The sequence below is a fragment of the Mytilus galloprovincialis genome, chromosome 8, assembly GCF_965363235.1.
Source record: "Mytilus galloprovincialis chromosome 8, xbMytGall1.hap1.1, whole genome shotgun sequence".
NCBI lineage: Eukaryota > Metazoa > Mollusca > Bivalvia > Mytilida > Mytilidae > Mytilus > Mytilus galloprovincialis.
This window is the reverse complement of record NC_134845.1, coordinates 53,719,416-53,735,331: the sequence shown is the minus strand read 5'-3', so window position 1 is coordinate 53,735,331 and position 15,916 is coordinate 53,719,416. Positions and strand designations below refer to the sequence as shown.

The following is a 15,916-nucleotide window of genomic DNA, read 5'->3' as shown; positions in this document are numbered from 1 at the left end:
AAATAACTTGATTTACTTTTAAGTTATAATTGGCTTCGAAATAACTATCAGTTACTACACTTACTCTTATTTCGGTACTTTAGGTGTATTGTTTTTGTGCCTTGTACCGATTTTTTTAGTTGAGCGAACTGTACAGTTTTTTTTTTATCATGTTGTGCTGCTACACCATTGTCCCAGATTAGGGAGAAGGTTGAGGCTCACATGATTAACCAACCGTACTCTGTATATGCCTGTCTGACGTAAGGAGCCTGTAATGCAATTTTGTTTCATAGATCTCATTCTGTCATTTGTTTTTCGTTAATAAATAATTCAGTAGTTACAAATAGGCTGTTTGTTTTCTCGTTTTAAATCTCACATTTTTTTGTATCGGTTCTTTTTATAGCCGACTATGCGGTATAGGTTTTCTTCATTGTTAAATGCCATACGTTGGACTATAACATTATTGCTTATGCCCACTTTGGTGGATAGTTGTCTCATTGGCCATCATAACACATCTACATTGTAAAAATAAACAAAAAAAACAAAAAAACAAAAAAAACCCAGTTGGAATACCATCTAATGCATTCGGCAATTAAAGTTCAACGAGCTCCCATGGCTGCTTTACTTAATGCGAACTTGGACCAACCTCATCATTTGCCATGGAAGAGCATCAAATTGTGAAAAGTAAGAGTCATTGAAGTTTTATTGGCTGTACTATATTTTTGAAAACTTTATTTCATCTGGATTAACGTTGAAAGTCATTATTTCCAATATAAAAACTCCTGTAAGGGAGCTACCATTTGATTTTTATGGGGGGGGGGGGGGGGGGGCTAGGATGAAAAATTTTGTCCTGCATTTTTTTTTAGTTGTAATCTCTGTCCTGCCTTTTTATTTTTCACTCTATTCGGTCCTGCCTTTTTTTTTTAGTTTATCCTGACTTTTTTTACCTAAATTGTCATCCTGACTTTTTTTTTTTGCAAGTGTCTCATCCTGCCTTTTTTTTTTTGCTCAAAATTCCTGTCCTGCCTATTTTTTTTCAAATTTCATCCTACCCCCCCCCCCCCCCCCCCCCCCCCCCCCATAAAAATCAAATGGTAGCTCCCTAAGATGTACGCTGGTTAAAACATTGCAATTTTGGCTTCAGATGACTGATATTTTATGGTCAAGTTTACAGATAGAAATATACAATAAAATACAGAAAAGGGTCGCCGATGCCTTCAAGAATACCTTAAAAAATAAAGGGATTTGTGACGGTTTTTGACAACGAATTGTCCTCTTCAAAATACCGTTTTCGTTGACCCTCTCGAATGGACACAAGTTTTCTTACTTGTTTCGATGTTCTAAAGCCATTATTGCGAAGTTTTCCCATGATAAATAATATTTAAAAATTTCAAAGACTAAATAACTTGATTTACTTTTAAGTTATAATTGGCTTCGAAATAACTATCAGTTACTACACTTACTCTTATTTCGGTACTTTAGGTGTATTGTTTTTGTGCCTTGTACCGATTTTTTTAGTTGAGCGAACTGTACAGTTTTTTTTTATCATGTTGTGCTGCTACACCATTGTCCCAGATTAGGGAGAAGGTTGAGGCTCACATGATTAACCAACCGTACTCTGTATATGCCTGTCTGACGTAAGGAGCCTGTAATGCAATTTTGTTTCATAGATCTCATTCTGTCATTTGTTTTTCGTTAATAAATAATTCAGTAGTTACAAATAGGCTGTTTGTTTTCTCGTTTTAAATCTCACATTTTTTTGTATCGGTTCTTTTTATAGCCGACTATGCGGTATAGGTTTTCTTCATTGTTAAATGCCATACGTTGGACTATAACATTATTGCTTATGCCCACTTTGGTGGATAGTTGTCTCATTGGCCATCATAACACATCTACATTGTAAAAATAAACAAAAAAACAAAAAAACCCCAGTTGGAATACCATCTAATGCATTCGGCAATTAAAGTTCAACGAGCTCCCATGGCTGCTTTACTTAATGCGAACTTGGACCAACCTCATCATTTGCCATGGAAGAGCATCAAATTGTGAAAAGTAAGAGTCATTGAAGTTTTATTGGCTGTACTATATTTTTGAAAACTTTATTTCATCTGGATTAACGTTGAAAGTCATTATTTCCAATATAAAAACTCCTGTAAGATGTACGCTGGTTAAAACATTGCAATTTTGGCTTCAGATGACTGATATTTTATGGTCAAGTTTACAGATAGAAATATACAATAAAATACAGAAAAGGGTCGCCGATGCCTTCAAGAATACCTTAAAAAATAAAGGGATTTGTGACGGTTTTTGACAACGAATTGTGCAGTGATTATTTAACAAGAGTGCACACACTGAAATGTCTCGCCTTCTTTACTAATCATTGATATTATGTTGATAGTCCTAAGTATAAAGCTTTATTACAACTGTCACATAAACTTAACATTAACCAAGTAGCTAAACAAAGACCAATGAACCATGAAAATGAGGTCAAGGTCAGATGAACCATGCCAGGCAGACATGTACAGCTAACAAAGCTTCCATACAACAAATATAGTTGACCTATTACTTATTATAGTTTAAGAAAAATAGACCAAAACACAAAAACTTAACACTGTGCAATGAACCGTGCAATTGAGGTCATGGTCAAATAAATCTGCGGGACTGACATATAGATCATAATATATTTCCATACACCAAATATAGCTGACCTTTGGCATATAAAATTACATAAAAAGACCAAAACTTAAAAACTTAACTTTGACCACTGAACCATGAAAATGAGGTCAAGGTCAGATGACATCTGCCCGCTAGACATGTACACCTTACAATCATTCCATACAACAAATATAGTAGACCTATTGAATAAAGTATGAGAAAAACAGACCAAAACACAAAAACTTAACTATAACCACTGAACCATGAAAATGAGGTCAAGGTCAGATGACACCTGCCAGTTGGACATGTACACCTTCCAGTCCTTCCATACACCAAATATACTAGCTCTATTGCTTATAGTATCTGAGATATGGACTTGACCACCAAAACTTAACCTTGTTCACCGATCCATGAAATGAGGTCGAGGTCAAGTGAAAACTGTCTGACGGGCATGAGGACCTTGCAAGGTACGCACATACCAAATATAGTTATCCTATTACTTATAATAAGAGAGAATTCAACATTACAAAAATTCTGAACTTTTTTTTCAAGTGGTCACTGAACCATGAAAATGAGGTCAAGGACATTGGACATGTGACTGACGGAAACTTCGTAACATGAGGCATCTATATACAAAGTATGAAGCATCCAGGTCTTTCACCTTCTAAAATATAAACCTTTTAAGAAGTTAGCTAACGCCGCCGCCGGATCACTATCCCTATGTCGAGCTTTCTGCAACAAAAGTTGCAGGCTCGACAAAAACGAGCAACGAACTCGTCACGTTTGATGAGACGAACCGTACAGTAAAAGAAAAAAAATATGAGTATGATATTGCTTTTATTCCAGGTTCTAATGAACATTTGAAGGCAAGTAGTAATTCAACGTGTAGTTATTAATTACTGCTTTATGTATTTATACGCAAAAGTTATGTGCTAAAAGATATTATGCATTGTTTACCTCATAAAAGGTACGAAATTGCACCATGACTGTGCGTATTGTATCTAGCAGTTTTATCAAACATTCGATACACTATCTAAAACTTGCAACAACTGTATAATTGAATAGATAACTTAACATGCACATTAACATAATGATATATACTCAAATGAGTTCTAGAGAGGCATTTGAAATTGTTGTCATCACAAATGTTGTCCTGATTATCGCTTCGAACGCGTCAACGTCCGGATTCATTTGTATAAGGGTTATCTTAATACCGTGTGTCACAGCTTTGAGAATAAATATAACAATGTAATGCATGTGTTTACATTCCAATAGGCCGTCAGAATATACACATCAAGAGCCAGTTATTTAGTAGTTTTCGTTAATTTCTGACCATCATATTTGTTTTTCTCTTATTGTTTTGTTATTGTTTTGTTGATTGATTGATTGATTGTTGGTTGCTTTACGCCGCATTAGCACAAAAAGGCTATATTGTTTTGTACATAAATCATGTAATGACGTGCCGTTGGTTACCCGTTTTATTTTTTTTTGCGTTGTGAAATGTCTTGGGTTCTTATAACTACGTTATCATTAAGAATTAAGAGATGTAAAAGTGGAACTATTTATGAGAGGGGTGAAAGATACCAGAGGGACATTCAATTTCATCAATCGAAAACAAACTGACAACGTAATGGCTAAAACAGAAAAGAAGAACAGACAAAAAAACGTATAAAAAACACAACATATAAAAATATAGACTAAGCAACACGAGCTCCATCGAAACTAGGGGTGCTCTGGAAGCAGATCTTGCTCCATAGATGTATGTGGCATCCCTCGTGTTGCTCATGTTAGTACCAACCCGGTAATGAGTCTAATTCGGAAAAGGGAATGGGATTGTTGCTACAAGATAATGAGCACATCCACTATCATCTGTGAAACGGATATTCAATAACGGTCAAACACTATGCCCGTAAAATATACGAAAGGATGACTTTAACTGTACTATTTGTAACTCTTTGTTTAATACCTACTTTGTGAGCAGAAAATCTCTATTAAATAAATCATGATAGAAAATACAAGCATCGGAATATCGTATCAATTGGGAGATAATTAAATATCGTATTCAGGAGCTGCTTGAATGTTGTTACATAAAAATGGAAAGTTAACAATTGGGATGTAAGTCAAGATTTAAGGCAGACTTAAATGTATCTGTGTCTTTTTGTTGTTGAGAGTACCCGGTCATGTCCACTCAGTGTAGTATTTCTATTTGAGGCTATCTGATGAGTTAGATTTCAACTGATTTTTACAGTTCGTTCTAACAATTGTATGTTGTACTTTTACACCACTGTTCCAGGTGAGGGGAGGGTTGGGATCTCACCACAGTGTGTGTGCATGTGTCTGTATTTGTAATTCAGGGGTTGTCGTTTTTTCGTGTCGTGTAAAATATTTGTTGTTCGTTCATTTTTTTGTACATAAACTAGGCCGTTATTTTTCCCGTTTGATTTGTTTAACATTTGTCATTTCGGAGTAGATTATATGACAGTTGTTGTCCATTCGTTGGATGTGTTCTATCATTTGATTTTACCATTTGATTGCATGGGGACTTTCCGTTTTGAATTTTCCCAGGAGTTCAGTATTTTTGTGATTTTACTTTTTTTTTTAATTAGCTGACTATACGGTATTGGATTTAGTCTAGTCGGATTACAATCGTGCCTTTGTCGTGACAGATTCTGCTGTATCGGATCAAAATCCTAACAATGTTCTGTGTATTCAGGACGCTGTCCTGTGGAACGGGAATGATCTGGAGAAATTTTGCATTGCTGTTTTTCTGCCGATTGAGTCCAGATTGCATCCAGATCTTGTCGATTGCGATCCGTTTTTGCCGAAACCGTTCCGGAACAGTCCCTTTATTAATACGAAATTCGTCAATGATACCCACGTCAGAGTCCCGACAAGTACAGAAACCATATACGACCGAGACCAGACAAAGCCGTTTGCAATGCGATATAGAGCGGACCATGAAAGGATTACGTTCCGACAGTACCTGCTCCTCCCGATTATGCCGATAGTTTTCGAACGGATAATTTTCGTTATCGTCGGTTCCCTGCCTGGTCACTGTCTGATCTCTGTTGGATTACATTCGGTAGAATCGGGACGCAGTCGTAGCAGACTCGGTCGAACTTTACCTGGCGAAAGATACAAATTGGATTAGAAGCGGATTGAGAACGGGATTATCGGGACAATTTCGCTTGATCTTGATCAGACTTTTTACAAATTTTAATCGAGAATGGTCCTGTCAGGTACGGCAGTAAAAATCGTGAATGTGTGACCCCAGCTTAATAGCCCATTTAACCGATTTAAATCGCTTTACCCGTATATTGAGCTGGGGTCACATATTCACGATTTTTATTGCCTTCCTTGACCGGACCATTCCCGATAAAAAAAAAATAAAAAGTCTGATCAAGATCCGGTGAACCGTGCATGGAAATTCAAACTTTAATTAAAATTTGTGAAAAAAAAATCAGCTTTTGTTTAGGAACCGTCGATATTCAACCGTTTCCAAGCGTTTCTGGGCTCAATCGGCCGAAAAACAGCAATGAAAACTTTGTCCAGATCATTCCCGTTCCACCGGACAGAAAACACTGAACATTGTTAGGATTTTGATCCGATACATCAGAATCTGTCACGACATAGTCATGTTTGTACATGTAATCCGACTAGAAAAATCGGCTGAGTTTCCCCGAACTATCCGGACCATTCCCGACCCGTAGGAATCTGTAACGAACTTTAACGACTGAGTTCAGACAATGATGGGACATTCCAGATAATTGAGGATAGTAATGTGACTTTTTAACTTTTCGTGTCTTATCGCTGTCTGATCTCAAACGGGAGCAATAATGTGTAAACCCCGCATTAGATACTGTACATATATCGATACAAATCAATTTTACGTATGTAATTCATGTGCTTAGTAAGGGATTATCCTATTATTTGGATCTATTCATAGTACAAAACAATTCTATAAATGATCATGAATTACAACTGCCCAAGTACATTTATTAGTTTAAAAAGATTTACCTCGGTGATTGAAACTGACTTAAAGGTTATTGTTGTTATACCACTGCCTTCGCATTCAGCTATTTGCATGTTTACAAAGCCAACACATTTAGACATTAGCATTCAGTCTCTTTTGCTAAATAAACATTTTGATAAACTTTATAATTTAATGGTATGGTGTTGTCCAGTTGCTGCATATTATCTGTTTTATTTAAAGAACACCTATGTATATATTAATTGTATAGTTTTTATTTTAGAGCAAGGACGAACAAGTGATTATTTTTACGTTTTTTGTAGTGTTTGGTTTTGTCTTCGTATACTGTTTGTTAAATCGCAATATTAAAGATTATAGAATTCGTTGGTTCTTTATGTTTTCCACCACTCTCAGCACACTGTGATATAATATTTAGTGGCCATTTGTTGCATTGCTTGAGGAAATCAATGAGGAAACCAATGAGAACCTCCAACCTTATCCAAGATAACAGCCAATTCTAGTAAATGATTCGAATTTTAAACTTTAGTGACACATACGTTTAGTGATTTTTTTTTATCGGCATATTATAGCATATTAATCTATTGCAATAAAAAATCATAATATCTAAAAAAAATTGTAGATTCAGCTAACTAAGTCCTTATATTTGTATAAAGTAACATTCATTTAAAGTGGAAAATTGTTTTAACAATGAATGAGCTACAATTAAAATTTACTTGCTAGTCCCTCTCTGTGATCACAATTAGATAACTTAGGCTCTTTTCCCAATCAATCTATCATGAAGGGAAGATAATGAATTCGATTGTCATTCATAGTCTTTTTCTAAAATGATAAACAGTTCTTTATATTGGTATGTAATAATTTTAAACGTTTCAAATTTATGAAATTATATTCGTACATCAATGGTTTTGATACACCAATAACAAAAACTGAAATATATTGCATTGATTCATTTTGTAATTATTCAAAATTATATCAGAAACCTAAACATAATTATAAAAAACTTAACCTGTTAAGGGGAGACAATACTCGCATAACTTTTTCGAATTGGCACATAATACCATGGAATGTCACTCTTGCATACAAATGGCACATCAATATAATTAATTAACTGCGCAATCGTGCTCCACCTTCAATGATGATTCTGAATTATAAATATAACCAAAAGTTGTTAATCTATAGATAGTGAAGACTAATGAAAGCTAACCCACTGTAAAAATATTTCTTTGCAATTTTTTAAAACTTTCTCAGAAAAATTCTCGAGCCGCTTGACTTTCATAGCTCAAAATTAACGTTAGTACACAATATTTGAATAAAGTAGTTACCGATTATTCGCTTCTCAAAGTGTAAGACGCAATAATAATCGTATGCTTGCACAATCTTACCGAAATACGAATTTAATTAAGTCCTGAACATTTTGACATTTCTTCGTATATTTTTATCGAAAACCGGTTTTAAACTAATCACAAGTACGTGTTAAGATCCGACTAAATACCTATTTCCCGATATGGTCAGGTACAATTGCTACATATTAAATACCCTCAGCATACTTTCTGTTACTGTGAGCTTTTTTTTTTTGGCGAAAGTAGAGTTTTATCGTTATATTTGAGTTAAGGGGGTTCGCGGGTCTAAATCATTTATATAGGATATCTCTATATTTTTCTATAATTGAACTTTATCTTATAGTTAATAGAAAAATAAAATAAAAAAATGGGGTCACCGTTCATTTGCGCTCACAATCTGCCTTCGAAAGAAGCATACATCTTTGTAAAAGTGTTTTGTTTTTCTGTTGAACTAATAGGAGAAATAAAGGTAATATCGAAATAAAAAAAGAAATTTATTACAGAAATCGCTCAAATTTTACAATAATTTAGTTTTAAGTACAGCATATATCGAAATTATATTAAAAAATATAGGTCACCAATGAGTTAAAAGAGATATTTCAATTCTAAAGCCAAAAAATGGCATTTTTCCACCAAAGGGAGATAATTTGGAACTTTTTCAATGATGTTTACATTTTAAAAGTCATTTGGGGCCAACACGAATTAATTGTTTTGAATGTTTTTTGTACCATATGATAAAGTAACAACTACAAAAGGTAATAAATAAAATTTGTAATGAAAAACAAATGTTTAATTTTTTTCTGAAATTTTTATACCCTCGAGCCTCCTTAAGTTTGTTTTTCGAGCTCAACATCTTATCATTTAGATGTTTTTTTCTTGACATTTACTCAAACTATCTATTTTCTCTAAATCGAGTTAAACATTAATTCAATTTATCGAAGAAAAAAAAAATCATTTATTATGCAATAATTTAAAAAAAATATTATGTAAATATCAAGCCTAATTAATATCTTTTTGTATTGACAGAACAAATATGTAATGTAACCAATATAAAATTGTGATAAATAAAGACATTTTTTGCAGTAACACCTAGGATGGAATTTTATTAACTCAAGATATCTGAAATATATGTTCACTTTCAATTTGTTATGAACAAGTTTACGTATTTATGGATTGTGATCAGTTATGTTTATTGTCCAATAGAGCAACAATGTCATTGAACCCTTTTTTCTTTGCAATGGCTACAGGCGACAGCCCACGGAAACTACATATCTTAACATCTGCTTCTCTATGGAGCAATATCTTAACTATTTCAATATTACCGTTGAAGCATGCTTTATAAAGCGATGTTTCGCCTCGAATGTCTGTTACATTTACATTCGCCTTTTTATTGATCAATGTGTTAACAACATCTTCATGATTCTTCATACAAGCAATATGAAGAGCTGTTATCCTGTCTTGATTAACACGATTTACGTCAGTCTTACGACTCAGAATTGTCTTGACTATATGATTGTTTCCGTTTGCACAACTGAAGAAAAGCCCTGTCCATCCCTGCTCATTTTGCTTTTCATAGTTGACCCCATTCTCCAAAAGAATTTCTATAACATTGAGATGTCCGTTTTGACAAGCTTCATGAAAGGGTCTCATCTTATCTTTTTTTGTTTTCAAATTAATCGAAGCTCTGTTGTCAATTAGAAGTTGTACGATACGTCCGTTTCCTTTTCTACATGCTAAATGAAGAGGCGTACCCACTTCTCTGTCTTGTACATCTACTTTTGCACCATTGTTCAATAAAATATTCACAATGTCTACAATCTCATGCTCACAGGCTGCATGCAAAGGTGTAGAACCGTTTAATGTGCTTTTATTTATGTTTGCCTTTCTTTTAATTAGAAGTTTCACAATATCTTTATAATCCCCTGTGCATGCATGATACACAGGCGTCCTTCCTAGTTTGTCCAATGCATTAACGTTAGCTCCAGAGTTAAGTAACAACTCAGCTGTCTTATACTGTCCATTAGAGCATGCCAAATGTAACGGTGTTAATTCTCCTGCGTCGGGTATGTCAACAGTAGCACGATGGTCCAGCAGTATTTTTACAATTTCGATATAACCTTTTAGACAGGCTATGTGAAGAACACTTTTGTTTTCCCTCTTCATATACTTTTTGTTGATCTTAACAAAGTCTTTCTTTGAATTTAACAAATAATGAACCACAGAAATCGAATTATTTTCACATGCATAAAAAAAAGGCGATAATTCTTCCTTGTTTAACATTTCAACATTCCCACCATTTCCTACTAGCAATTTAAGTACAGAAAGGTGACCACTCATGGATGCTAAATGCAAAGGTGTGTTCCCCTTTGCATCGATCTTATTAGTCATTCCTGTGTCCAAGGTAATAACATAAGAAACATAATCACTATAACCCAACGATGAAAGAACGTGAAGAACAGTTGAACCGTTTGAATCACTTTTAAAATGAATATTCTGTTTATTATTTTTTAAGTATGTTAAAAATTTCTGTCTGAATAATGGAAAGGAATTTCGATTATTTTCAAAAACATCCGCAAACTGTCCATGGCTGAGGTCTCTTGCAAGACGTGAAAAATATTCATCTTCATATTCTGATCCAACTTCAATAACAGGACCAGTCTGATCATTCTTTATGCATGCCAATTCTACTTTTCCTTTAATCACATCGCTTTTACTGTACTTAAGCACTGACTTTAGAAATGTTTTTGCAATGCAATAAAGAACTATGTCTTGCATAGTTTCATGGATAAATTCGAAACAGCCTTTATCAACCTTAACGTACGAGTCTGTCAAAGCAGTGAGTTGACTGACAATAACATGAATAAGTTCGCTCAAGGGACGTACTTGAGATCCAGATTCCCAAATCAAGTCTATTATCAAGTGGCGATCATTTCCAGCTAAAAATGATTTTCGAATAATTTTTTGTTTGATAGCGAGCACAGCTAATGAAATATGACATACTGGTGATTTCTTTTTGTAATCATTTATTTCCTCTTCGATGAATTGAATGGGAAAGGTAAAAAAATCCTCTACCTTACCAGCTTCTTCGGATGAAAAGATCGAACATAAGGAAGGCAGAAATGGATACATCATTATTATTTTGTCATCTAAAGTATTTTTTTCGAGATATGTCTCACAGATGGTCCGTCTTTCTAACAGATTTAATCTCATATTCTCTGTATGTAAATCGAATGTGGAAGCTGATAATCTTAAGCGTTCGCATATTTCCGGATTCCATATAGTTTTTCTGCAAGTTAGTATCACTTTAGATTGATCATTGGTACTTAGAATCTTATAAATGAATGGACCCTCGTCCCATGAAACTGCTTCAGCCTCATCAAATGCATTTTTCCCAATGAAATCATCAATTATGAATACTTGTTTTGTACCTGGTAAAAAATATTGTTTAATATCTGACGGCTGCCTTGGAGACACAATTGTATAACCATATTCGTTCTTTAATCTGAATGCTATGTGTTTGGCACATGCTGATTTCCCCGTCCCTGTGGATCCTATAATAGCAACTAGTTGGTCCGTCTTGATAGCCTGATATATGTATTGCGAGGTTTTTGTTACAACAAACTTAGCAAGTTCGTTGGACCAATTCAATAGCGTTTTTTCTTGCAGTTCTGTAAAGGAAAAGTAATAATTACGTGTCTAGAAAAATAACAACCATTCTGAGAGTATTGCATGGCAATACATAGGCTCCTTCCGATTAAAAATTCATTGTTCTGGAACAAAATGCAAATTGAACTATAACTCATTGTGTAAACTATATACTTATTATCAAACCAATATATTCAAGCATGACGAAAAAAAGTGCGGAAAACTGTATATTTAATTGAATTTTCTAATTCAAAGGACATTAACTCTGCACAAAATCATCAGACCGGAACACAATTCCAACTTGATATGTAACATGTCATGATAAATAAAATACACTAAATATCAAATCAATATTTTCAATTACAATTAAAAAAAAATGTGTGGGAAATTGATTTGCCAAACTGACGGATGGACAGACAGACGGACAGATTGAAAACCTAAAGTCCAGTAGGGTACTTATAATGATAATATGAACACAATAAAAATGTTGTGTTTTGTGGAATATAACATAACTAACAAGCAATATGAGTGTAACACAGATTTTCCAATACTAGAAATTGTATTTAAATAGAGGTACAATGTATATGTTCCGGGCCATATGAGTATTTGACTAACGCGTATTGTCATGATCGTATGGGTATATACACATATGGTTGGGGTAATTAACAAGTTTATAGTCACTACTTAACTCTTCATAAGGTATGGCATTTCTAGTTGTCACGTTAATAAAAATGTCTTTTTGAAAAAGATTTATAACTAAATAAAAATAAGCAGTTTCACGCATTTGATTTTAATCACTAGTCACAACTATAGTAAAACATTTTATACAGAATTATTGATTTGTTATTATGCTAGAATGGCAACATGTCGACTTAGAAAGATATTTTTCATAATTTCTTGAAAGAACTGTTATGGAATTCCCAAGACCTCGGTTTCACTGCACGAAGCTGCTAAGAAGGTTAACTTTTCAGTTGAAAGAAAAAATGTATCTGCGAAGGAACATGCACAACCATGACGTACAAATGCAGAAAAGCTATGGTACTACCGTGTGGTAATAAATTTCACGCTACGCATAAATATGGTCATGACCATACGCGTATGGTCCAAATTCTCATATGGTCCGGAACATATATATCATAAAATGCTAAACTTTTCAGATTTTTGTATTTGCTAAGTATGTAATCTGATGAAGGTCTTGATATCTCTCAACTCTATTTGGCAAAGCCTTTATACCTTAAATTTTTTTCACAAATGAGTCTTTTGAAGATGAGATGCGCTTGTTGAGTACATTTTAAGATTAATATATTTGGTGAGGTTTTTTTGTTCTTTAAAGTATTGCTTTGATCCTGAGATCCTGATCAAAATTAGGTTGTTTACCTGTTACATATTTCCCTCGACCTAACTCTTTGTGTAATATTGAAATGAGGGTTGAATTATTTTACCGACTTTTTTTTTCAGATAGAATGGTGAAATTTCTTTTCACGGTACATTGTTTTGGTACTTTAATATTAATATATTTCGTTGACGAATCTTACCTAGGTCAATACATCCAAACAAAATGATTCCAAAACAATTTTACCATCTACTAAATGATTCTATCCAATTCAAAAAGGTTCAGTTGTTAAGGATACAACTGAATTTACTCTGATTTACATACATGTGAGAATAGGTATTTGATTATTTAGTTTTCAAATTGACCATGTTAACTGCATCTAGATGCCTTGCACTATGTAGATTTGCAGCTACATTTTTTTTTATAGAAACACTCATACATGTACTAACTGATAATAAATACTATCATTTTAGCCTTAACCCAAATAAGTGATCTAATCTGTCATAGTCTACTATTGATTTACATGCCCACATTAGATTTGTTTGCATTTTAGACTTTTAGATAAGGACTTAAATTTGTGAACCCTATGGCATTTACAACTGTGTAGGTGATACCAAACCTACATTAATATTCAAATAAACTGACATCATATTGAATCTTTAATCTAAGATGTATTCCATTTTTACATAATTTATGCAATGCAAAACATCGATTCACAAATACAGGATTAAAACTCGACATACTGCACACCCAACCTAAACGTGAACATAAATAATATGTAGGTTGTTAGCATCAAACAATTACAATTTTTCTTTATGATATTTAGTTAAAATAGTGAAGAATCTAGTGCAAATATATTTTACCTAGTAATAACTTTTGTTTTTCAATATCAATTCCTTCAATTTGTTTTTTTGAACTCGATTGTTCAATGGCTTCTTCAGTAACAATGTTTTCATCAACCTCTACAAAATACAATGTACAAAATACTGTTTAGGATACGTTTGTTTAAACTCATTGCTATGCCTATATTACTACATATATTTATTCTGTCGCTATATGCCAAAACCATTTTGAAATGTTTTTGTCCAGTTCTTTGTTACTTGTGTACAATTTAAGGTATAAGTCTATGTAAACCTAAAAGCTATGTAATGACGTGAATTATGTTGTTTTCTTACTTATTGTCCCCAAAAATTAAATTATAAAAAAGGATCATGTTTCACTAAAAATAAGCTCATAAAAATGATATTATTATCAATACATCTTTAAGCTATTAACATTGATTTACATGACACAACCTACTATATATTATATAAACTATTTAGATTATAATTGGTGATCTTAAAGTGTCAAGTTATTAGTGAAAATGTTATGCCGCTGCTGATAAACTGTTCGTTCCCACATGTATTATTAGCTAAGTAGTGGATGCTTTGGTATCGATATGTTTTTGCAATAAAATTCCCCAATGATAAAAAGATAAATTATCAAAAATAAATATGGAATGTGTCCCTTTTACAGGTAACGTTATAAAGGTACATATTGAACTAAAGAACCGTAGAATGAAGCTACCCAAATTTAACATTTTGTGTATTTTTGCCATTTGTAAAGGGGCAAAACTCCGGAACGATAAACATTGTAGTAATAAGCATTATTTACAGGTTTCATAATATTTGGTGGCGGCAAAAGAAAACAATTTTTGGACGTACCGACACGTGTCAATCAAGGATGTAACTTAATGCCCCCACCACTACGGCGTGGGCATACAAACTAAAGTTTGAAGTTCCTCACGCAAAGTTGACCTAAAATGGATTTGTTATTCTTGTAGGTCTCTTATGAGCATATGTCACTTGTTTAAGTGGTAAAACATCCTTAGCCTAATTCAAGTGTTTTTAGATATATCCACTATTGATAAAGGTATATCTTAAACATGTTAAAAGCACTTCGAAAGTAACAATTTAGTAAGATATTCTTTTCATTATGTTTTATATATATATATATATATATATATATATATATATATATATATATACATATATATATATATATATATATATATATATATATATAACTCGTCTAAACATCAACCCAACAATGTTAGATCTGTAAATTTGCTTTCGCAAATTTTTGGTTCTTCCCTCGCCGGGATTCGAACCCATGCTACTGTGATATCGTGACACCAAATCGCCTGCACTGCAGCCGTCCCGCTAGACCACACGACCACCTGGGCTCTACAAAAATAAAGCTTTCAGTGGTCGTGTGTTACCTTTCCTCGTCAGTTTTAATCTAGCGGCGTACTGCAGTACATGATATATAAGACATGAAGATGTTATTGTTACAGATCAGCTAAATTGTCTATAGTAAAGGATCCTACAAATTAATGTAATATACAGTCACAGAAAATAATTATATTCATAAGTACAGTGGAGATCAGTTCTAACCTCTCATAAATTCTGTCAGAATCTGTCAGGAGAACTGTTCTAGAACAGTATGTAGAACTGTCAGCCTGACACCTTTTAGTCAGTTCTAGGTTAGAACTGTTCTAGCTAGAACTGATTTGGTCAGTTCTACCTAGAACTGATTTGGACAGTTCTAGCTAGAACTGATCCTGACAGTTCTACCCTAGAACAGTTTTAGACAGTTCTAGCTAGAACTGACCAAATATTTGGTCAGTTCTACTTCTAGAACAGTTCTACGGTTAGAATTGATTTCAAATTCTACGGCTAGAATTGATTTATAAATTCTACAGCCAGAATTAATTTATAAATTCTACGGCTAAAATTGATTTATAAATTCTACGGCTAGAATTGATTTATAAATTCTACGGCTAGAATTGATTTATAAGTTTTAAGAAATATTTGTCTTAATATAAAGGCTTCGACAAAATAGCGATTAATATTATATAGAGTTTTGCTATTTTGCCGGTTTTATTTCAAATTTATAATCGGCAAGAGAACATGTTTAACCCCGCCATATTTT

The 15,916-nt window shown here is 33.4% G+C and overlaps 1 protein-coding gene across 4 annotated transcripts in view; it reads right to left on the bottom strand.

The window, feature by feature from the left end:
- Window positions 1–9,038: 9,038 nt before the first annotated feature.
- LOC143042207 (uncharacterized) overlaps window positions 9,039–15,916 on the bottom strand; it is a 175,917-nt gene continuing 169,039 nt past the window's right edge. For all 4 annotated transcript variants that reach the window (XM_076214473.1, XM_076214475.1, XM_076214474.1 and 1 more), the window contains exons 10-11: window positions 13,807–13,905; window positions 9,039–11,633 (exon numbers count right to left, since the gene is read on the bottom strand). In XM_076214473.1, coding sequence (XP_076070588.1) covers window positions 9,145–11,633; window positions 13,807–13,905 — 2,588 coding nt within the window. In that variant the 3' untranslated portion in view covers window positions 9,039–9,144. The remainder of the gene's footprint in view (window positions 11,634–13,806; window positions 13,906–15,916) is intronic.